The following is a 22,703-nucleotide window of genomic DNA, read 5'->3' as shown; positions in this document are numbered from 1 at the left end:
TCTTTGTTTTCTGAAGATAGGATGAGTAATCATCAGATTATACTTGCTTTCCTGTCCTCTCTTGGTAAAGATTCTCCTTGAAATGTTAAAGTGTTTCAAAGGTTAGGGGACTGAGATTTCAGGAGCGCTGCTCTGCACCATCTTAGGAGGAGTGAACAAATGGGGTTCCTCCCTGGCCAGGCACTGTGGGCATGACCTGGTCACTGTTTCTCCCCCATAAAGTAACCTGCTTTCCTCTACTTTATGCAAGAGTTCTGATCCAGAGACCCTGACCAAGTATCTGAGTGGAATAAGTTGCCAGGGAGCTGTAAGCAAAGTACCACAAACAACAGAAATGTATTGTCTCACAGTTCCGGAGGCTAGAAGTCTGAGGTCAAAGTATAGGCAGGGTCATTTCCTTCTGAGGCCCCTGAGGGAAAAATCTGTTCCTGGCCTCTCTCCTAGTTTCTGGTGGTTTACTGGCAATATGGGGTGTTCTGTGGCTTCTGCTACATCACCCTAATTTCTGCCTTTATCCTCACATGGCCTTCTTCTTGTGTGCTTGTCTGTGTCCAAATGTCCCCATTGTATAAGGACCACCAGTCATATTGGATTAGGGGTCCATACTACTACAGTGTAACTTCATCTTTTAATAATGTACTAATTACATTTGTAATGACCCTATTTCCAAACATGGTCACATTCTCAGGTGCTGAGGGTTAAGCCTTCAACATATGAATTGTAGGAGGGATACAATTCAACTCATAATACTGCATAAGGCTCAAAGCCCAGCTAACCACCTGGCAATACCTCCTGTCCAAGGAAGGAGAGGAACCAGAGCTGATTTGAGGGAAGGGGCTCCCTAGAGTCGTTGGCTGTACCAATTCTGTAAAGAATCTGCCAATTCTGAAGGTGAACATTCTGCCAAGGATATACCATGCCTGCCTCAATGAAGGAAAAGTCATTACTCATAATAGGGCTCTTCTGGCTCTTAGTACACAAATCTTTGCAGAAGAATATCTAAGAGCATTGGAAAATTTAGTAGACCAGCCTTGGCTGTCTAAGTAGATCTAGTAGATACATGTTTGATACTGGGGAGCTCCATTACCTACGTCACTGTGGCTGTCATATAGACAACCATCCACATGATGATGGCTACTGTCATCCACTGCCTATACTTCCCGCTGGTCTTGTGAGTAACCAACTATTCTTTACATAAACCCTTGTACACTGTTTGTGAGATTGCAAATTGGTGCATTCACTATGGAAAACAGTGTGGAGCTCCTCAAAAAACTAAAAATAGAGTTACCATATGACCTAGCAATTCTACCATCTGGTATATATTTGGAAAAAATGAAAAAAACACTGATTAGAAAAGATACATGCACCGGTGATCAAAGTAGCACTATTCACAAAGCCAAAATATGGAAGGAACCTAAGTGTCCACTGACAGATGAACAGATAAAGAAGATGTGGTACTTATGGTACTATTTCCAAACTGAACCTTAATACTGATACAGCTTAATAAGGCAAAGGTATCTGACAATGTTGGTATTACTAATATTTTGATATTATTGACAATAATATTTTATATAAGTTTAACATTTTTAAAAAGATATATATACACACACACATATACACACAATGGAATATTATACATCCATAAAAAGAATGAAATTCAGCCACTTGCAGCAACTCAGATGGATCTAGAGAATATTATGTTTAGTGAAATAAGTCAGACAGAGAGAGATACAGTATGATATCATTTATACATGGACTCTAAAAAGTAACACAAATGACTGCATATGCAAAACAGACTCACAGATATAGGAAATAAACAAGCAGTGGAGGAAGGGATAATATAGGAGTAGGGGATTAAGAATTATACATTATTATGTACAAAATAAACTACAAGGATATATTATATAGCACAGGCAATTCTAGTCATTATCTTGTAATAACTCTTAATGAATTATAATCTGTAAAAATATTGTCACTATGCTGTACAGCTGAAACTAATACAATATTGTAAATCAATTATACTTCAATAAATTTTAACTGGTTAAAACAGATGGTATACTAATCTGGAACTTTACACATAGAAAAAAAATTCCTACCATCAATGAATAAATTTGCCCCCTACAAATGTAAAAACAAAAATGAAAAAAACAGATCTTCCGTATATAGAAGCATCCAGCTTTGAGCCTCATTTCTCTCACCAGTCCAGTCACAGAGTTATCCAACATGGCCTCTCCTCCAGATCATGTATGTGGCTTGCCAAGAGTTCTTGGAATAGGAGGCAGAGGAATCACCTTCACAAAGGTAATGAGATTGTCCCTTCAAATCTTGCATCCAAGGCCATGTCTCACTCAACAAAATAGATGTTCTTATTCATAAAGCCAGAAGCATCCTGGAACATTCATTTACTCAACAATGATGGTCATTGAGCCCTGATCATGTGGCAGTGTTGGAATACAGTGATAGAGTGAACACATGTCCACACCAGGTCCCTGGCCTTAACATTCCAGAGAGAGAGAGGCAATCACTCAACAAAAGAAGAATTACGAACTCTGAACTGTGCTCTGAAGGAAATTAAAAGGCTGATGAGCTAGACAATGGCGGGGGGGGGGGGTGGCGGGGGGGGGGGGCGGAATCAGGAATGTCTACATTCAATCAGATAGTTAAGGACAACCTCTCTGAAGAAAAGTCACTTTAGTCCTAGGGGATGAAAAAGAGCTAGGGTTACAAAGATGTGAAGTAAGAGTGACCCAGACATGGGTAATAGTAAGTGCAAAGGCCCTGAGATGGGACTGCGCTTGCCACACTCGAGGACTAGGAAGGTGTGTCTGGAGTGAGAGAGAGGAAGTGTGGTAGGGAATGAGGCCCAAGAGGCACTGGGAAACTAGACCATGCAGCGCTTTTTAGGGCTAATTACAGAGTGTCCTAATTGTGATGGAGATGTACTGACAAGTTTTCAGTAAAAGAGTGACTGACTTAGTACTTTAAAGGATTTCTCTGATTGCTCTGTTGAGAATGGGCTATCAAAGAGCAAAAGTAAAAGCTGGGACCCACAAGTCCATTCCCTGTGTCTGTGTCTCTATTCCTGCCCTGCAAATAGACAGCAGCTGGGAAACAGCTTTCTAGGACAGGGAGCTCAGCTGTGTTGACCTAGAAGGGCGGAATGGGGGATGCTGGGAGGGAGGTTCAGGAGGGAGGGGCTATATGTATACTTATGGCTGATACACTTCGTTGTACAGCACAAACAAATACAACATTGTAAAGCAATTATACTCCAATTTTAAAAAAATAAAAAATTGTTTTTAAAAAGCAGGGAGCCCAGCAGCTATTTCTGCTTTATTCTTTCCCTTCTCTTTCCCCTTTCCCCTCCATTCTGCAGCCATTCGGTTCCTGACCTCAGTCTTCACCCCCTCCTTGCTGGCGCTGCTCTCACCCTTTAGGCCTTATGACAGATTTGGTTTCTTCTTCTTGATCCTTGATAGTCTCTCCATGGACGTGGTTTTCCTCCATACTCTGGCCTCATCCAGTGGTGGCATCTGAATCACCTCCTGCCCAATCTAGGCTTGACCTCACCCTGTCTCCCACGAAGATCCTCACAATTGGGAAACTGGAAACTCATCTGAAGTCTGGTGGGGACTGTTTCAAGAACCGATTTTTTTTCCCCAGGAAAAATGATGAATTTCTCACCAATTGAAGGACAATGAAAACTAACTGTTGGATAACCTAAAAGAAACACCTGGAGTAACAGGCAAATTTGGCCTTGGAGTACAGATAAAGCAAGGCAAAGGCTAATAGAGTTCTGCCAAGAGAACGCACTGGTCATAGCAAACACCCTCTTCCAACAACACAAGAGAAGACTCTACACATGGACATCACCAGATGGTCAACACTGAAATCAGATTGATTATATTCTTTGCAGCCAAAGATGGAGAAGCTCTATGCAGTCAGCAAAAACAAGACCTGGAGCGGACTGTGGCTCCTTATTACCAAATTCAGACTTAAATTGAAGAAAGTAGGGAAAACCACTAGACCATTCAGGTATGACCTAAATCAAATCCCTTATGACTATACAGTGGAAGTGAGAAATAGATTTAAGGGACTAGATCTGATAGACAGAGTGCCTGATGAAATATGGACAGAGGTTCGTGACATTGTACAGGAGACAGGGATCAAAACCATCCTCGTGGAAAAGAAATGCAAAAAAGCAAAATGGCTGTCTGAAGAGGCCTTATAAATAGCTGTGAAAAGGAGAGAGGTGAAAAGCAAAGGAGAAAAGGAAAGATATAAGCATCTGAATTCACAGTTCCAAAGAATAGCAAGAAGAGATAAGAAAGCCTTCCTCACTGATCAATGCAAAGGAATAGAGGAAAACAACAGAATGGGAAACACTAGAGATCTCTTGAAGAAAATTAGAGATACCAAGGGAACATTTCATGAAAAGATGGGCTTGATAGAAGACAGAAATGGTCTGGACCTAACAGAAGCAGAAGATATTAAGAAGAGGTGGCAAGAATACACAGAAGAACTATACAAAAACGATCTTCATAACCCTGATAATCACGAAGGTGTGATCACTCACACTCACCTAGAGCTGGACATCCTTGAATGTGAAGTCAGGTGGGCCTTAGGAAACATCACTACAAACAAAGCTAGTGGAGGCGATGGAATTCCAATTGAGCTATTTCAAATTCTAAAAGATGATGCTATGAAAGTGCTGCACTCAATATGCCAGCAGATTTGGAAAACTGATCAGTGGCCACAGGACTGGAAAAGGTCAGTTTTCATTCCAATTCCAAAGAAAGGTAATGCCAAAGAATGCTCAAACTACCACATAATTGCACTCATCTAAGTTCAGTTCAGTTCAGTTCAGTCTCTCAGTCGTGTCCGACTCTTTGTGACCCCATGAATCGCAACACGCCAGGCCTCCCTGTCCATCACCAACTACCGGAGTTCACTCAGACTCATGTCCATCGAGTCAGTAATGCCATCCAGCCATCTCATCCTCTGTTGTCCCCTTCTCCTCCTGCCCCCAATCCCTCCCAGCATCAGAGTCTTTTCCAATGAGTTAACTCTTCGCATGAGGTGGCCAAAGTACTGGAGTTTCAGCTTTAGCATCATTCCTTCCGAAGAAATCCCAGGGTTGATCTCCTTCAGAATGGACTGGTTGGATCTCCTTGCAGTCCAAGGGACTCTCAAGAGTCTTCTCCAACAACACAGTTCAAACGCATCAATTCTTTGGCACTCAGCCTTCTTCACAGTTCAACTCTCACATCCATACATGACCACTGGAAAAACCATAGCCTTGACTAGACAGACCTTTGTTGGCAAAGTAATGTCTCTGCTTTTGAATATGCTATCTAGGTTGGTCATAACTTTTCTTCCAAGGAGTAAGCGTCTTTTAATTTCATGGCTGCAATCACCATCTGCAGTGATTTTGGAGCCCAGAAAAATAAAGTCTGACACTGTTTCTACTGTTTCCCCATCTATTTCCCATGAAGTGATGGGACCGGATGCCATGATCTTCATTTTTTGAATGTTGAGCTTTAAGCCAACTTTTTCACTCTCCTCTTTCACTTTCATCAACAGGCTTTTTAGTTCCTCTTCACTTTCTGCCATAACGCTGGTGTCATCTGCATATCTGAGGTTATTGATATTTCTCCCAGCAATCTTGATTCCAGCTTGTGCTTCCTCCAGCCCAGCGTTTCTCATGATGTACTCTGCATAGAAGTTAAATAAGCAGGGTGACAATATACAGCCTTGACATACTCCTTTTCCTCTTTGGAACCAGTCTGTTGTTCCATGTCCAGTTCTAACTGTTGCTTCCTGACTTGCATACAGATTTCTCAAGAGGCAGGTCAGGTGGTCTGGTATTCCCATCTCTTGAAGAATTTTCCACAGTTTATTGTGATCCACACAGTCAAAGGCTTTGGCATACTCAATAAAGCAGAAATAGATGTTTTTCTGGAACTCTCTTGCTTTTTCAATGATCCATCGGATGTAGGCAATTTGATCTCTGGTTCCTCTGCCTTTTCTAAAACCAGCTTGAACATCAGGGAGTTCACGGTTCACGTATTGCTGAAGCCTGGCTTGGAGAATTTTGAGCATTACTTATGTCATGTATGGATGTGAGAGTTGAACTGTGAAGATAGCTGAGTGCCAAAGAATTGATTTTTTTGAACTGTGGTGTTGGGGAAGACTCTTCAGAGTCCCTTGGACTGCAAGGAGATCCAGCCAGTCCATTCTAAAGGAGATTGGTCCTGGGTGTTCATTGGAAGGACTGACGTTGAGGCTGAAACTCCAATACTTTGGCCACATGATGCGAAGAGCTGACTCATTTGAAAAGACCCTGATGCTGGGAAAGATTGAGGGCAGGAGAAGGAGACAACAGAGGATGAGATGGTTGGATGGCGTCACTGACACAATGGACATGGGTTTGGGTGAACTCTGCAAGTTGGTGATGGACAGGGAGGCCTGGCATGCTGCAGTTCATGGGGTTGCAGAGTCAGACATGACTGAGCGACTGAACTGAACTGAACCTAAAAGAAACATTGTCTTGATTCATGAATTTTAAGGTTTAAAATCAATACATCTATTGTAATTTTCATTGATCAATGACATTCCTCACAAACCCATTTTAATCTTCAACTTTTTCTTCTATGACTTCACTAAAGACCTCTAGGTCCCTCTATTCCTAGATCCCTCTTTACCTCCCACACACACAAAATCCACTTAGAGTTTGTGTCACACACACGCCACCACCATACAGGTGTTCAAAGTTTTATAATTTCAAACTGCATTAATTTATTAAATCAACAAATATGTACTGACTGCCTCAGCTGCCCGTCAAGACCTATGCTGGATGCTTTGCATGAAGAAACAGGACAAACATCCTGCCTTTGAGGAAACTGGGAAAAGATAAATCATCATCTTAGCAAGCAGTCAAGGCCAGGCGACAGAGTTGCCACTGTGACCCCTAGATTCAATTTCAAGCTTCATTATAAGAAACAGAGTTTCCCATTAGGCCCTGCATACAGCCAGTGTTTGTTGCTGATGGTGATGATGATTTGCTATTTTTCCAGATCAGCTCTCAGATCTGAGGGCCATTCCAATTAAACCTGAAGTATATTTCATTAAGGAATTGTCACTCATTGGCATGTGTGGCCTTTTAGCTAAAGACTGATGTGCTAAATGAGCAATGTTATCTTACTGAATTCACTCAACATGGATGATATTGCAGTCTTCCAAAACGATCTCATTCTTAAGTCTCCAAATTACCAGGTACTGCACTTCAACTGTCTCAATCATCTATTTGCTGCAGAATAGAAACAAAGACAGAATCTATCTCAGTTTTGATCACAGTCTAGTCAAGGGTTGGGCCTCCCAGATCAGATACACGTTCCTCACCGTGAATCAGTGACCAGCTTTTGGCACACCTCAGCTTTCCCATGTGTATTCTATGATTGTTGCTATATATATAATAGAGATAGGAAGATGATATCATAATGCTCCAAGGAGCTTTAAATAAAGCTTTATGCATAAAAGAGAATAGTCTAAAAGTAAAACCAAAGCTTCAGTTAGGTGCGGATTGGCCCCCAAATGGCATTTCAGAGTTTCATTAAGAAATGTCAAAGGCAGCAGCTATTGTCTACTTGAGGCCAGTTCTCCATCCATCACAGGTAATCCTGAGTGAGTGGATTCACTTGCTGAAGCTCCAACTTGTCCTATAGCCATAAGAACCAACAGAAAGCCATTAAGAGGCAACCCAACAATTTGTCAAATACTTTATTTTGATAACTTACTGTCCATGAGATATTAAAAGGGTTAATAAGAATACATTTTCTTACCTGAGAGAAAGATAAAACTCGACATGAGAATGGTTCCATAAAGCTTCTGATATATAATGTGTTCTTTCATTGTTTAAATCTGCAATCAAAAAACCAGAAAGAAGCTGAGCTCAGTCAGAACAAACGATTTCCAAGTGCATGTGATTATGCTTGTCCTTTGCATCCCACACAAGACTTTTCCTATTGCTCAAAGCCAACATTTGTTGTTGTTGTTTAGTCACTCGGTCGTGTCTAACTCTTATGACACCATGGACTGTAGCCCTCCAGGCTCCTCTGTCTATGGGATTTCCTAGGCAAGAATACTGGAGTAGGTTGCCATTTCCTTCTCAAGGATCCCACCCCAGGAATCAAATCTGCATCTCCTGCATTGGCAGGAGAGTTCTTTACCACTGAGCCACTAGGGAAGCCTCAAAGCTGACATAGTCAGCCACAATATAGAAGCTTGTCTGAGTTACGCAGCTTGGCTGCCGCCTCATCGATTGATTTATTTGCATATCTACTTAACACATTTTATTGACTGCCTACTATGTGTCAAACACTGTGTTACACACTGGGAATACAGTGCTGGAAAGACAAGACAGGGATATGTGCTTTCATGGGGCAGTTAGCCCAGAGGGGAACTCAGTCATTAAATGTATAATTACAAAAAGTGATATATTCAACTTTTTTTCTTTAAATCTCAGAAACTGTTTTTTTTTTAAATTGGAGTATAATTGCTCTACAATATTACTTTCTGCTGTATAATAAAGTGAATCAACTATATGTATACATATATCCCCTCCCTCTTGAGCCGCCCCCACCCTCCCCCAAAGCTGATATATTCAACCTTAATTCACACAACTTCAACCCAACTTGCTGTTTTAATCATCCTAAACTTTTTGGAGGAAGCATTATGCAAGATCTGATAGACAAAAGTAACTCATCAAATCATTGCTATTTCTAAAAGCACATCTGTTTAGAGAAACCTGACTATCTTCTTACATTGACCCACCTTGTCTCCTTAAATAATCGTAACTGAAACTGCTTATTTGGGAAACATATTGGAAGTCCCCCTTGCTCCAATCAAAAGCAGTATTAAAACTACAAATCCTATGGAAACTATTACAGAAGCTTGGCAGTAAGGCACTGGTGGGTATTTTCTGATTTAAAATAAAAAAGAAAATTAGAAAAAAGAAAATTTAAAAAAAAGAAAAAAATACACTTTTGAGTGATTTACCACTGATTTTAACATTTTTTCTATAGAATAAGGCAACATATTGTATTTCTTTCCACTTCTAAGCAGGGTTTGGAGTGAATAGACTCACTTTATATTTAAAGTAACAGAAGCCAATTAGGAAACCAAATGAGTCTTGGGCATGCTATGAGCACCAGCCATTGATAAAGCTCTTCATATTTACCAAGTGTGCTACTGCTATTCTCATTAGAATAATAAGGAAATTTGTATGACTTGGATGGATTTTCTAAACTACAAGCTTAGAAGTAAGGGGCTGTCTAAATCTTTTATGACTTGCGAGATGAAATGCAGTTTAAATTTCCACTGCTGGAAGAGGATCCAACTGAGAATCCGTAACTAGCTTTGAGGCTGTATTGCTTATTGCCGTTCCTTCATTCTCCTGGGCCTCAGTTTCCTTATCTGTAAAAATGGAGATAATAATCTGCCTATTTCCCAGAGCTGCTACAAAAGAGGATCAAATGAGGTGATATTTCAAAGGCAATTTTCAAAGTATAAAGTGCTATAGAAATGGATATGATTGCTATCTATAAAATGGAATTTTCAGCAGCAAACAATCCAATTTATACCTTTCTTGCATTTCCTCTAAACTTTTATAACAATTTCAAGGTATATTTCAGAAACTTACCTTGCACCCCATAAATAAACCATGGAACATTCATACTACAGAATACTATGCAGTCACTAAAAGGAATAAGGTAAGTCTCTATGTTTATTAGGCATGAAAGGTGGGTTGGAGGAGGGGGGCTGACGACTGAGGATTTTTCCTTTGTATACCATACAATTCTGTACTGCTTGATTCTTTCATAATTAGCATACATTACCTACATAATTTGGAAACGTAAAGAAAAGGAGGGAGGGAGAAAGGAAGGGAGGGGAAACAGGAAGGAAGGGCACAACAGAGATAGGAAGGAAGAATGGGAATGAAAGGGGTTTCCTGTATGCCTCATACCATTCTGTACTGTTTACAGTGATCCTGCATTACTTTCATAATTTTAAAAAAAATGAAGGAAAGAAGGAAAGGAAGAAAAGGGCAAGAGAGAAGAGAGGGTAGAAATTAAAGACTTTTATGTCACATACAATTACATGCAATTTGGTTTTTATGATGAGTATCTGTTACTTTTGTAGTTTAAAGAAATTTAAAGGAAGGTGAAAGAGAAAGAAGGAAGGAAGACACTTACCTGAGGACTAGACTCCCTTAGCCTCCCACCCCTGTGTCACTGTGAAGTCCAGAAGATGAGTTTGCTTTTCCAATGACTAGATCTGGTTTCTGAATCCCTACATTTGATGTGAAATGAGACAAGCAAAAATAAAATAAAATAAAAAAGCAGGAGGCTCATTACTGCTGGCCATGCCTCAGTCACCTTCTTCTGTGGATCAGATCAGCCTCTCTGCTCTTAACTTTATGGGGCTAGTTGATTGGGTACATCTCCTTTTTGTGGCTGGTAGCACGTCATGGGGCTGCTCTCCCAAGCATGAAATCAGCAGGAGTAAAGTTCTCAGGTATATCACACACCTGCAATAACCCATTAATTTGAGGACTCTTTCCCAGTTTTCAGTAACGATTATCTTCAGTTGCCAGTTGATTATGGCTTTGGTAAACTGGATCTATTAAATAGACATTTGTTCACTTAAGCTCGTTTCACTTTATTAAGACAATGGGGAGGAGGAGGCAGTGATGTTCAGAACTAGAAGCAGAAAGCAGAGGCCAAGGAAGTATTAATTTGTTCACATTTCACACTGTCAGTAAAGGGAAGCCAGCTGTTTACTCTCACTGCAGATCCAGCCTTCAAATTGCCTTGAAAAGAAGTAAACTTACAGAACTGGTTTGTTGGTGTCATTCTCAAGATGGAAGAGGTAGCTTTTGCCCCAGAAGGTGTCAGTAAAGACCTTTGGGGATGATGGAAATACTAAATCCCATCAACCATCCAGAGATGATTCCTGCCACCCTCTGCATTTCCAAGATCGGAACCCTGAGGTCCACAGGGTAGAATGAATTGCTTAAGGTCATGGAGCTTATGAGAGGCAGAGCAGGAATGAGAACTGAGGCTCCTGACTCCCAGACCAGTGTGTTTTCCTTTCCACCTCACACCATAAATGGGAAAAGGCAGTCTAAAAAGAGGCTGAGTCAACCTATCATCTGTAGGTTTTCCATGGGGGAAGGGGGAAGAAGATGTGTATAGAATCACCCATTACTCATCCCCAAGCCCAGAAAATGTAATCAGTATGTTGGATGAGAGCCCAGGCTTTGCAGAAGCTACACTTGAGTTTGAATTGCCATTGTGTGAATTTAGGGCCAGATGTTCCTTAACATCTTTGGAACCCCTGTGTCCTCTTTTGTAAAACATGGATAAGGGCATTCACACCATGCCTGCTCATTGGTCTGTCTCTCTCCTCCCGCCATGAGCTCTGGAAGGGTGGAGGTTCCATGTTATTCAGTGGTTCACACACTTCCTGGCACATAAGCACTCGGTCAATACTAGATGAATGGGGACTTCCCTGGTGGTCCAGTGGTTAAGACTCTGCACTTCCAATGCAGGAGGCACGGGTTCTTTTCCTGTTCAGGGGAACTAAGATCCCACATGCCCCAAGGCATGGCCAAAGAAAAGATTTGATGAATAAATGACTATGCTTTTCTCCCCTCCTAAGGACAGGAAAACACATCTTTCTCGTCATGCCCTGCCCTCATTGCAGGTACTTAATGAATATTTGTTGAATTTTTTAAAAATTTAGAAGAGAATATATTCATACATACTTGAATATGTTAAAAAAAATTCTCTGGAAGAAGACTTTGGTGAGAATAGTGGATTCTAGAAAAGGAGACTGAGAGGTCTTGAAGAAAACTCACTTTTCTCTGCATATGTTTTTGTACTATTAGAATTTTAATCATCTGCATGTATTGCTTTTTCAAAGCAAAACACTGAGGTTTAGTTTCTTTGGTTGTAGTGCAAATGAAATAATTGACTGGAAAATGAAATGTGAAAAAAAAAATAAAGAAGTTGGAAGCTTTTGGTCAAGAAAAAGAAAATGCCACCTGAGGAGGAAGGGCTTTCATGGCTACCTTCCATTCTCAGGAAGGTTATTAGGAGAATGTTGACCATCTGTTCTCCATATCTATATAGTAATAGGAAACGGATTGAAATTGCAGTGGGAGATATGAGTTAAATATAAATAAGTTATTATCGACAATAGGAGTTGATAAACACCAGAAAAAGCTATCACAGGATGTTATGAGCCATCCATCCCTGGAAACTCGAAGGTCTAGATAGCCATATGGCTCTGCTGATTGAAGTGTCCTCCCACACAAAGTGCTGAGCTTGGTGACACTCTGTCCCTGTTTTGGACAATACAATAGACCCTTAATCTGGTGAAGGTCCAGGCTGTCATCATTCCCTCTTCCCTTTCCTGCAATGAGCATCCCACCAGGCCAGTTAGGAGTCTGATGGTTTCCATACAACATGGCCCCCCAAACACAAGCACACTACTGAATTCAGGGCTGGACCATAGAAACAGTGGAAGAGTCCAGTGCTGGAGAAGAGACCATCTGAATGGATGACTTCCTAAGGGATTTCCAAGGACAATCTTGATTATATTTGATTGCTACCTCAAACACTGGGGACTTCCTGGGTACCTCAAATGGTAAAGAATCTGCCTGCAATGCAGAAGACCCAGGTTCAATCTCTGGGCCTGGAGGATCCCCTGGAGAAGGGCATGGAAACCCACTCCAGTACTCTTGCCTGGAGAATTCCATGGACAGAGGAGTCTGGCAGGCTACAGTCCATGGGGTCGCAAAGAGTCAGACACGACTGAGTGACTAACACAGACACACCTCAAACACTACCCACCATCCCACCAACTCCCTGCTGGTAGTGGTTTCTGTGCATACCTTCATACTTTTGCTTTATATGTAGGCATCCCTCGACAACATGTAATACTATTTCTAGCAAAAGGCCATCTTAGCTATTTGGGGTAAAGTGTTCTTACATAACCACAGTACACTTATCAAAATAGGGAAACTTACCTTGATGTATTATTATCTCCTATACAGTTCATATTCATATTTAACTAACTGTTTCACTAATGTCCTTTATTGAAGTTTTTGCCCTCTTATCCAGGGTCCAGTATAGGATGACACACTGCTTTTAGCTGTTATTAGTTTTCAGTATCCTTTAATCTGGAAATATTCCCTCAACCTGTATTGGACTTTAATCACATTGACATTTTTGAACTGTAGAGGCAACTATTGTGCAGAATGTCCCTCAATTTGGTTTTGCATAATCTTTCCTCATAGTTCAGGTTATACATTTTTGGCAGGAATAGCACAGAAGTGATGTGTCCTTCTCAGTGCATCACACAGGACACACATGATGTTATTTTGTCCCATTATTGAGGATGTTAACTGTGATCACTTGGTTAAGATGATGTCTGACAGATTTCTCCATGTTAAAGTTATTCGGTTTGTAATTTGTAAGTGATCTGTAAGAAAATACTTCAGTTCAGTTCAGTTCAGTCGCTCAGTCGTGTCCGACTCTTTGCGACCCCATGAATCGCAGCACTCCAGGCCTTCCTGTCCATCACCATCTCCCAGAGTCTACTCAAACTCACGTCCATCAAGTCGGTGATGCCATCCAGCCATCTCATCCTCTGTCGTTCCCTTCTCCTCCTGCCCCCAATCCCTCCCAGCATCAGGGTCTTTTCCAGTGAGTCAACTCTTTGCATGAGGTGGCCAAAGTATTGGAGTTTCAGCTTTAGCATCAGTCCTTCCAATGAACGCCCAGGGCTGATCTCCTTTAGGATGGACTGGTTGGATCTCCTTTCAGTCCAAGGGACTCTCAAGAGTCTTCTCCAACACCACAGTTCAAAAGCATCAATTCTTTGGTGCTCAGCTTTCTTTATAGTCCAACTCTCACATCCATACATGACCACTGGAAAACCATAGCCTTGACTAGACGAACCTTTGTTGGCAAAGTAATGTCTCTGCTTTTGAATATGCTATCTAGGTTGGTCATAACTTCTCCTTATACTTAGTCTGTGTAAATAACCTATTCTTCACTGTCTTAGTTCACTCAAGATGCTATAAAAAATTACCAGAGACTGGGTGACTTATAGACAAGAGACATTTATTTCTCACAGTTCTGGAGACTGGGAAGTCCAAGATCAAGGCACCAGAAGATCTGGTGTCTGGTGATGGCCCACCTCCAGGTCCATAGGCAGCTGTATTCTTGCTGTGTCCTCACAAGGCAGAAGGAATGAGAGAGCTCTCTGGGGCCTCTTAAAAGGGCACTAATCCAATTCATTAAGAATCCATCCTCCTGACCCAATCACCTCTCAAAGCCTCACCTCCTAATACTATCACATTGTAGACTAGGCTTCAACATATGAATTTGAGACACAAACATTCAGTGTATAGCACTCCTTAAACCTTCAATCAATAGTTTTAGCAGTCATTGCTAATTTTTGCCCAATGTTTGCCAAATGCCAGTTTTCTATTTCCATCATTTGTCCTTCACTTATTAATAAGTTTTCTACAGAAAGAGCTTTCCCTTCTCCCATATTCATTCATTCATTCATTTTTAACATTATGAACTCATGGATTCTTACTTTATTGAGTGGTTTACAATCTATTATTATTTTGATGTTCAGTTCAGTTCAGTTCAGTCGCTCAGTCGTGTCCGACTCTTTGCGACCCCATGAATCGCCGCACTCCAGGCCTCCCTGTCCATCACCAACTCCCGGAGTTCACTCAGACTCACGTCCATCGAGTCAGTGATGTTCACATAGTCCTAAATGGGACAAATTGCCAACAGGAACTCTTTCAAGCTGGGCTCTATGTCCTTTTGACACATCCCTGTGATTCTTTTTTTTTTTAATCTTTATTTATTTGGCTATTCTGGGTTTTAGTTGTGGCATGTGGGATCTAGTTCCCTGACCAGATATGGAACCTGGGCCCCCTGCTTTGGAAGCATGGAGTCTTAGCCACTGGAGCACCAGGGAAGTTCCAACACATGCCTGTGATTCTCTGAGCACTTCTTACCTTCTTGCACAAGATACTCCAGGTTTATCTTGTATTTCCCCTGCCTCAGACTTACAGTCTGCCATTCTTTTAGGACCCCTGGTTCCATTTAATGGATAATAGTGTCTAGAAGCCAAGATCTGGGTCATGACAAGAGTTTTGAGTTGAAGAATAACACGATCTGACATGTTTTAAAAGGATCACTCAGCATGCTGTGCTAAAAATTGACTCTAAGGGGATGAGGGAGAAAGCAGGAAGATGCATTGGTGCTGACAGAGTAGACTTTCTCTGCAGTGCCGGTCTGAGTATATGACTCTTCTGCCAAAATTTTTCAACAGATAACATCATTATCATTTAATTATCTAATGATTTTCCCACTCATCCTTCAAGACTCAACACACCAATTTAAAAAAATATATTTATTTTTGGTCATGCTGGGTCTTGATTGCTGAGGACTTTTCTCTAGTTTCTGAGAGCGGGGGGCTACTGTCTAGCTGTGGGCCTTATTTGCTCCGAGGCACTTGGGATCTTCCCAGACAGAGAATCAAATCCAAGTTCCCTGCATTGGCAGGCAGATTCTTAACCACTGGACCACCAAGGAGGCCCCAGTACAGCTATCGTTTTCCTCTGTGTAGCCTTCCCGAGCAATTCCCTCTACTTGCATCCCATCCTAGGTATAAATGATCATTCATGCTATCATGAGATAGTGCCTTTGCTTCAGTCAAATTTCTAGACTCTGGGAGAGAGAAAGTCACCTCTTCAGGTTTCTTTGGTCCTAATTTATCAACTATAATGATTGGTCCTCGGCTGTGAAGCCTTTGGAAGTTCAGGTTCACTAGACCCTGGCCCCATAGTACAAGTGAAGCCCCAAGGCTGGAATCCTTGAGATTGAACAGAGGTAATAGGACTTTCAGGAGAGTGCAGGCCTGCACAGACAACCCTAGGAAGATGGGTAGGCCAGAATTCAAAGGAGCCTGGGGCACAGGGAAGAGGGAAGTAATTGACTAATTAGGAGAAATAATTCAGTTGAGTTTTCCCCTGTTTATTCCCTCTGTTCATACTCTGTTTTCATTTTCTTTAATTAATTTATTGTTTTACTTATTTTTGGCTGTACTGGGTCTTTGTTGCTGCGCAGGCCTTTCTCTAGTTGCAGTGAGCAGGGGCTGCTCTGGCTGTGCTGCACAGGCTTCTCCTTGCGGTGGCTTCTCTTGTTGCAGAGCATGGGCTCTAGGCTCCCAGGCTTCAGTAATTGAGGCTCCCAGGCTCTAGAACTCAGGCTCAGTAGTTGTAGTATGGCTTAGTTGCTCCGTGGCATGTGGAATCCTCTTGGACCAGGGATTGAACCCATGTCCCCTGCATTGGCAGGTGGATTCTTAACCTCTGGACCACCAGGGAAGTCCCTTCAGATGGAAGCCCTTCTTCTCTTCAGTTCAGTTCAGTTCAGTCACCCGCCTCTTTGCGACCCCATGAATTGCAGGACACCAGGCCTCCCTGTCCATCACCAACTCCTGGAGTTCACTCAGACTCACGTCCATCGAGTCAGTGATGCCTTCCAGCCATCTCATCCTCTGTCGTCCCCTTCTCCTCCTGCCCCCAATCCCTCCCAGCATCAGAGTCTTTTCCAATGAGTCAACTCTTCACATGAGGTGGCCAAAGTACTGGAGTTTCAGCTTTAGCATCATTCCTTCCAAAGAAATCCCAGGGCTGATCTCCTTCAGAATGGACTGGTTGGATCTCCTTGAAGTCCAAGGGACTCTCAAGAGTCTTCTCCAACACCACACTTCAAAAGCATCAATTCTTCGGTGCTCAGCCTTCTTCATAGTCCAACTCTCACATCCATACATGACCACAGGAAAAACCATAGCCTTGACTAGACGGACCTTAGTCGGCAAAGTAATGTCTCTGCTTTTCAATATGCTATCTAAGCTGGTCATAACTTTTCTTCCAAGGAGTAAGCGTCTTTTAATTTCACGACTGCAGTCACCATCTGCAGTGATTTTGGAGCCCAAAAAAAAAGTCTGACACTGTTTCCACTGTTTCCCCATCTGCCCTCCAAATCTATTGAAGCCCAGAAATAACATTATTCCTCTTTTTTTTTTTGTTTTTTTTTTTCTTTCTTCTTTTTTTTTTTTTTTCATTATTCCTCTTGTTATCTGACAATGAGTTAAGGTCATCCAAGTAGATCAGATCACAGCCTTTAAACTGGCTGGAAAACTGTAAAATGCTTCAAGTTAGTCCTCCTGCAAAGATCTAGCTTTCTGAAATACTTCCTTCGGGGTCTTAGAGATGAGTCTCATGAGCAGGTCTTGGGTCCCTATCAAAGTGCTCTAATGTCAACGGCCTCCAGCCACAGGCCACCAGGAACACAGTCACAGTTGAGTTTTCATTACTTGTTGCCACGAAGGAGAATACACACCATGAGAAACCATGAAGTGTCTCAGTCAGAGGGAGTTAGAAAGGACTAATTACAGGGTTTGGGTTTTGGTTGGGTAATTTGGGGAGAGTTTAAGAAAGCAAGGAGGGCTTCCCTGGTGGCTCAGTGGTAAAGAATCCACCTGTCACTGCAGGAAAAATGGGTTCCATCCCTAATCTGGGAGGATCCCACATGCAGTGGAGCAACTAACCCCGTGCGCCATAGCTACTGAGCCCACGCCCTAGAGCCCGTGCTCTGCAACAGATGTCACTGCAGTGAGAAGTCCTCACACCACAACTAGAAAGTAGCCCCTGCTTGCTGCAACTGGAAAAAAGCCCGCTCAGCACGGAAGACCCAGCACAGCCAAAAATAGATAAATAAAATCATGAAAGAAAGGGTTTGCTTTACATAAGGTGCTGTCAGAAAGCAGGGACAAGTGTATCATTGGGTATCTCAGTAAATCTGACTAGAATGAGGCTAAAGCTAGAATTGGGAAAGGCTGAAGCTAGCATTGGTAGATAAACAGTAGTCACTGAGATTAGCCAGGAGAAGGCGATGTTTGGCAGTGTGTCGGTTGCACAGTGACCTTGTTTTTGTTTGTGCTTAGACAAAATTACGAAGTGACCTTGTTTTGTCTGACTTGACTGTAGTCTTGGAGTAATCTTATCTGACACTGCGTGCCAAGTCACTTCAGTCATGTCCGACTCTGAGACCCTATGGACCGTAGCCAGCCAGGCTTCTCTGTCCATGGGATTCTCCAGGCAAGAATACTGGAGTGGGTTGCCATGCCCTCCTCCAGGGGATCTTCCCAATCCAGGGATCAAACCCTTGTCTCTTACATCTCCTGCATTGGCAGGTGGGTTCTTTACCACTCATGCCACCTGGAAAGCCTTATCTGACACTGGTGTTCTGTAAAATTATGTTTCACAGGAGAAGAACATGGTCTAGCTGTGAGTACCAGTCCAACCTATACCAACACCGAGGCTCAGATGCGAGCATCAGACCATTTCCTGGTTGTCGGGGACTGCTTCTTTTCTTTCTCCTTCGGCCCAAGGCAGGTGAAGTCAGGCTGCAGGTCATTACTCTTGGGTAACCAGATTTCCCCACTGCAGATTGGAAGGTTGTTTTGAAAACACAGTCTGTACTGGGACTGGGATTTTTCTCTCTTGTTTGCTGCAGAGTAAGTTGCTGCATGCTCTGATATGAAAATGACTGCGCAATAAGAAGTCAGTATAAAAGGACTTTGGGTATTTTGCATCAGCCAACTGTAACACAAGCAGTCATCAAAATCAATGACCAGTAATAGGTCTTGAAGTCAGAAGTCTAGAATATAAAACCCAGATAATGAAAACATGTTTCAGAATTCAGTCAGGTTTGTTTTAGACAAGCAGGTGGCTTTTTCTTTTAGCCTAGTCACAAACTCTTCTGCTTGCCCTGTAGTGCTTACATAAGTATAACAAGTAACATTGCTCTAGCACAAACTTCCCCTTGGCTGGCTAAAAGGAAATCAAGGGCAATGTGATTGCCCAGGACAACTCTGGCTAATAAGTTTAGATGAGTTTGTTGAGCTTCCAGAGCAGAAGCATACCTTTTATAACTTCCATTAGTGGCAGAGACAGATTTCAGACCCCCATTCTAGTTGAATTATCCCCATTATGGGAATTGCAGGTCATAGTGCAGATGTAGAAAGGAAATCAATTCTCCTTCTTGGAAGTACTCCTGAATAACTTGTATTTGCCTCACTTTAGAGGCTTCTGGGCATCCTTCTCAAGGTAGAAGGCTGATGTCCACAGAAGAAGTGGTACCCTAAGAATGGCATTGTAACATGTATACTATCATGTAAGAATCGAATCGCCAGTCTATGTCTGATGCAGGATACAGCATGCTTGGGGCTGGTGCACGGGGATGACCCAGAGAGATGTTATGGGGAGGGAGGTGGGAGGGGGGTTCATGTTTGGGAACGCGTGTACACCCATGGTGGATTTATGTCAATGTATGGCAAAACCAATACAGTATTGTAAAGTAAAATAAAGTAAAAATTAAAAAAAAAAAGAAGTGGTACCCTAGTGGAGCACAGATTATATTATGCAATGTTAATACTACAACTATTACTTACTACAACAGAAGTGAGCCCAATTTGTGTCTCTCAAGGTGGACATATCTCTTTAGTAGAGTTTAATAGTTCCCACAAAGCAGGTTGAAGAGAACAAACAGACCACTGCAATCAAAATATGCTCAATATTAGCATCTACTCCTGATTGACCAGGCTTTGCTGATAGGATTATAACAACTTTAGTGGAAGCATTTTGTTGAGGTGAGATCAAGGTCCAGTTTTCATAAGACTAAAGTTTGAGGTTAATGTTGTGAGGAAAACAGGTACCAGAAGGGACTTGTAAAAGGGAATCTACCTTTCCTGAAGTGTTTCAAGGAACAGCTATTAAATTGTTGCCAGCAGGGTTAGGTAGGGGGTAACAGAGTCCACAGTCAGTTAAATTCAGAGCACTGGTTACAGGGAAAACATACAAGAAAGTCTTGCTTTTTCTTAAGTGATAGAAGGAGACATAGGGTGACAAAAATCATGGGATGGAGATAAGGGATGTCCCATTAGTGTTCTAAAAGGCATCAAGTAGAATAATAGAGAGGTTTAGTGAAAGAGGAAAAGAATAGAAAAGAATGTAGCAGAATCAGAAAATTCATCTTGTTCTATCATCTGGGGCAAATGCTGTTCACCTTAGAGGTCAGCAAGTTGTCCTGTCATCTTGGATAGAAGCTGTCCACCTCTGAAGTCAACAGACTTTGGAGGATTCCTAAAAATCCAAAGTTTCAGGTCTTCAAGTAGAGTGGATGTCTTGTAATCAGGATGAACTGACATGTATCTTTTGAGTTGAGAACCATGAACCCAAGGATCAATATACTGGAGCCATACGCTGTGACATGTGTTAACAGTACCTGATAAGGTCTTCTCTTTTGAGGCTCAAGAGCAGTTTTTCTCCACTGTCTTTTCCAGAAGATGAAATCTCCAGGTTGCCAGGGCACATCAAGGCTGTTCAGGTTAGCTATTTTGGCAATGTGACTGTACACATAGGTGATAAAGCCAGAGGTATTGTCTGAATCCCTTGCATTAACAGAGCAGAATTGAAGGCTGAGGGTGAGATTCCCAAACACATAGAGCTTATTATTTCATTAACCTTTAGTAATTCATAAGCTAGTTTGTGGGTCCCAGAGGCAATTGACCTTACAGACATTAAAGTTAATGGCACTACTTTAGGTCATAGAAGATTTAGGGTTTCTAACAGCATTACTAGTTTTTACTAAAGTGTTCCGTTAGTTCTCTCTATTTTTTGTGAGGATGCTGGTTGATAAGGACAATGGAAGTTTCTGGGTAAAAGAGGAAAAGTTTACCGAGCTTCTTAATAATGGCGCTGGTAAAATGAGTTCCACTATGACTACAGGCATAAGTTGGAATGGAAAAAAATGAGATTAAGATTTTATTTTTTTCAGTTAGAACCTACTACATGTTTAATTGTGTACCACCCAAATTCATAGGTTGAAGTTCTAACCCTCAGAACTTCAGAAAGTGATTTTTTGGAAGTGGAATCTTTGCAGATGTAGTTAGTTAAGTTAAAAGGTCATCAGTGTTAGCCCTAATCCGGTATGACTAGTATTCTTATAAAAAGAGAAATTTGGACACAGAAACAGGCACAGAAACAGGGAAACTGATAGCCATCCACGAGCCAAGAAGAAAGGCCTCACAGCCTCAGAAGAAGCCAACCCTGCCCACACCTTGATCTTGGACTTCTAGCCTCCAGAACTGTGAGACCGTCAATCCCTGTTGTTGGCGCCACCTAGTTGGTGGTACTTTATTACTGCAGCCCAAGCAAACTAATCCAGGGTTGTAACCCTTTGACAGGAAACGCTTTAACCACCCTGAAAATAAACAATAACCAGATACTTACAGGCTTGTTATTGTTTAGTCACTCAGTTGTGTCAAACTCTTTTGTGACCCCATGGACTATAGCCCCACCAGGCTCCTCTGTCCATGTGATCTCCCAGGCAAGAATACTAGAATGGGTTGCCATTTCCTCCTCCAGGGGATCTTCCCAACCCAGGGATCGAACCTGTGTCTCCCGTGTCTTCTGCATTGCAGGCAGATTCTTTCCCAATGAGCCACCTGGGAAGTCTACTTATAGCCTCGTGAGGAGATATTTGTAGAAATTAACTTGGAGGTATTCAAATGGCCCTTCAAGCTTCTATTCCTGTCCACAACCCAACTTTACAGTTTAACCAGGTTTATGTTGTTAGAAGGTAGAGCATGTTTTGGGAACATGCCTCTAAAATTACCCCAACCCAACAATATTAAGTATAACATCATGGCAAATTTATCTCTGTTATTATGGTTAATATCATGAAGAATTCTGGCTAACATCCATTTTAAAGGATTGACATAACCAGTTAGCCATACCAAGAATACCAAATATTGTCTTTATGAAATGAGCCTTCAAACTTTTCCAGATATTTTTTTTTCCAAATTAGAAGCTTCTGTCTGACAATAAACAACAGCAAACAACAAACTTAGAGGAGTCTATTGATATTAAGGCCTCTCCTTTCTGAGACATTACAGGAGCAATTATCTTAATAAAAGCTGCTTATTTAATGGTGAAAATGATTAACTAAGGTTTCATCATTGAAAGGTCAGGGCGAGGTCAGGATGAAAGGTCAGGGAAAGGTCAGGCGTGTTGAGGCATGCCCGAGCATGTCGGGACATGCCCCGGCAGAGGGCGCTGCAGACACACCCCGGAGACGGGCCGGCAACCAAGCCGACCAATCAGGAGCCGACACGAAGCCCTTGGACACCAATCACCGCTGAGCCCGCGTTTTCTTCCTTATATGGGAGCCCCGGCCCGGGCTATAAAACCCCTTCCCCACCCCTCACACCTCGCAGACTCCGCAGACTCCTTTTCCCCCACAGACTCCCTTTACCCCGCTGACTCCCTTTGCTTCGCAGACCCCCCTCGCTCCCTTGCTTACCCGCCCCCAGGAGTTCTGCCTGAGAGCGACTGCCCAATAAAAGGCCCTGTTCAACGGTCCATAGGGGTGGTTCCTTCTTCCCGCGGCGTTTCTTACATCTGGCGCCGAATGTGGGGCTCGAGGTGAGGGCTTCCGGCACTCGCCGTAGAGGCCCCCTCGAGCTCCACCGCCGCGGTA

General features: G+C 42.2%; 1 protein-coding gene across 1 annotated transcript in view; it reads right to left on the bottom strand.

Annotated features, from left to right (window-relative positions):
• The window catches only part of ADGRG4 (adhesion G protein-coupled receptor G4), a 118,668-nt gene extending 110,757 nt beyond the window's left edge, over positions 1 to 7,911 (bottom strand). The window contains 1 exon segment of the mRNA XM_052662624.1: positions 7,842 to 7,911. Coding sequence (XP_052518584.1) covers positions 7,842 to 7,911 — 70 coding nt within the window.
• Positions 7,912 to 22,703: the final 14,792 nt, after the last annotated feature.

This window comes from Budorcas taxicolor, chromosome X (genome assembly GCF_023091745.1).
Source record: "Budorcas taxicolor isolate Tak-1 chromosome X, Takin1.1, whole genome shotgun sequence".
Lineage (NCBI taxonomy): Eukaryota > Metazoa > Chordata > Mammalia > Artiodactyla > Bovidae > Budorcas > Budorcas taxicolor.
Note: the sequence above shows the minus strand (reverse complement) of the source record. Positions and strands in the feature narration are given on the sequence as shown.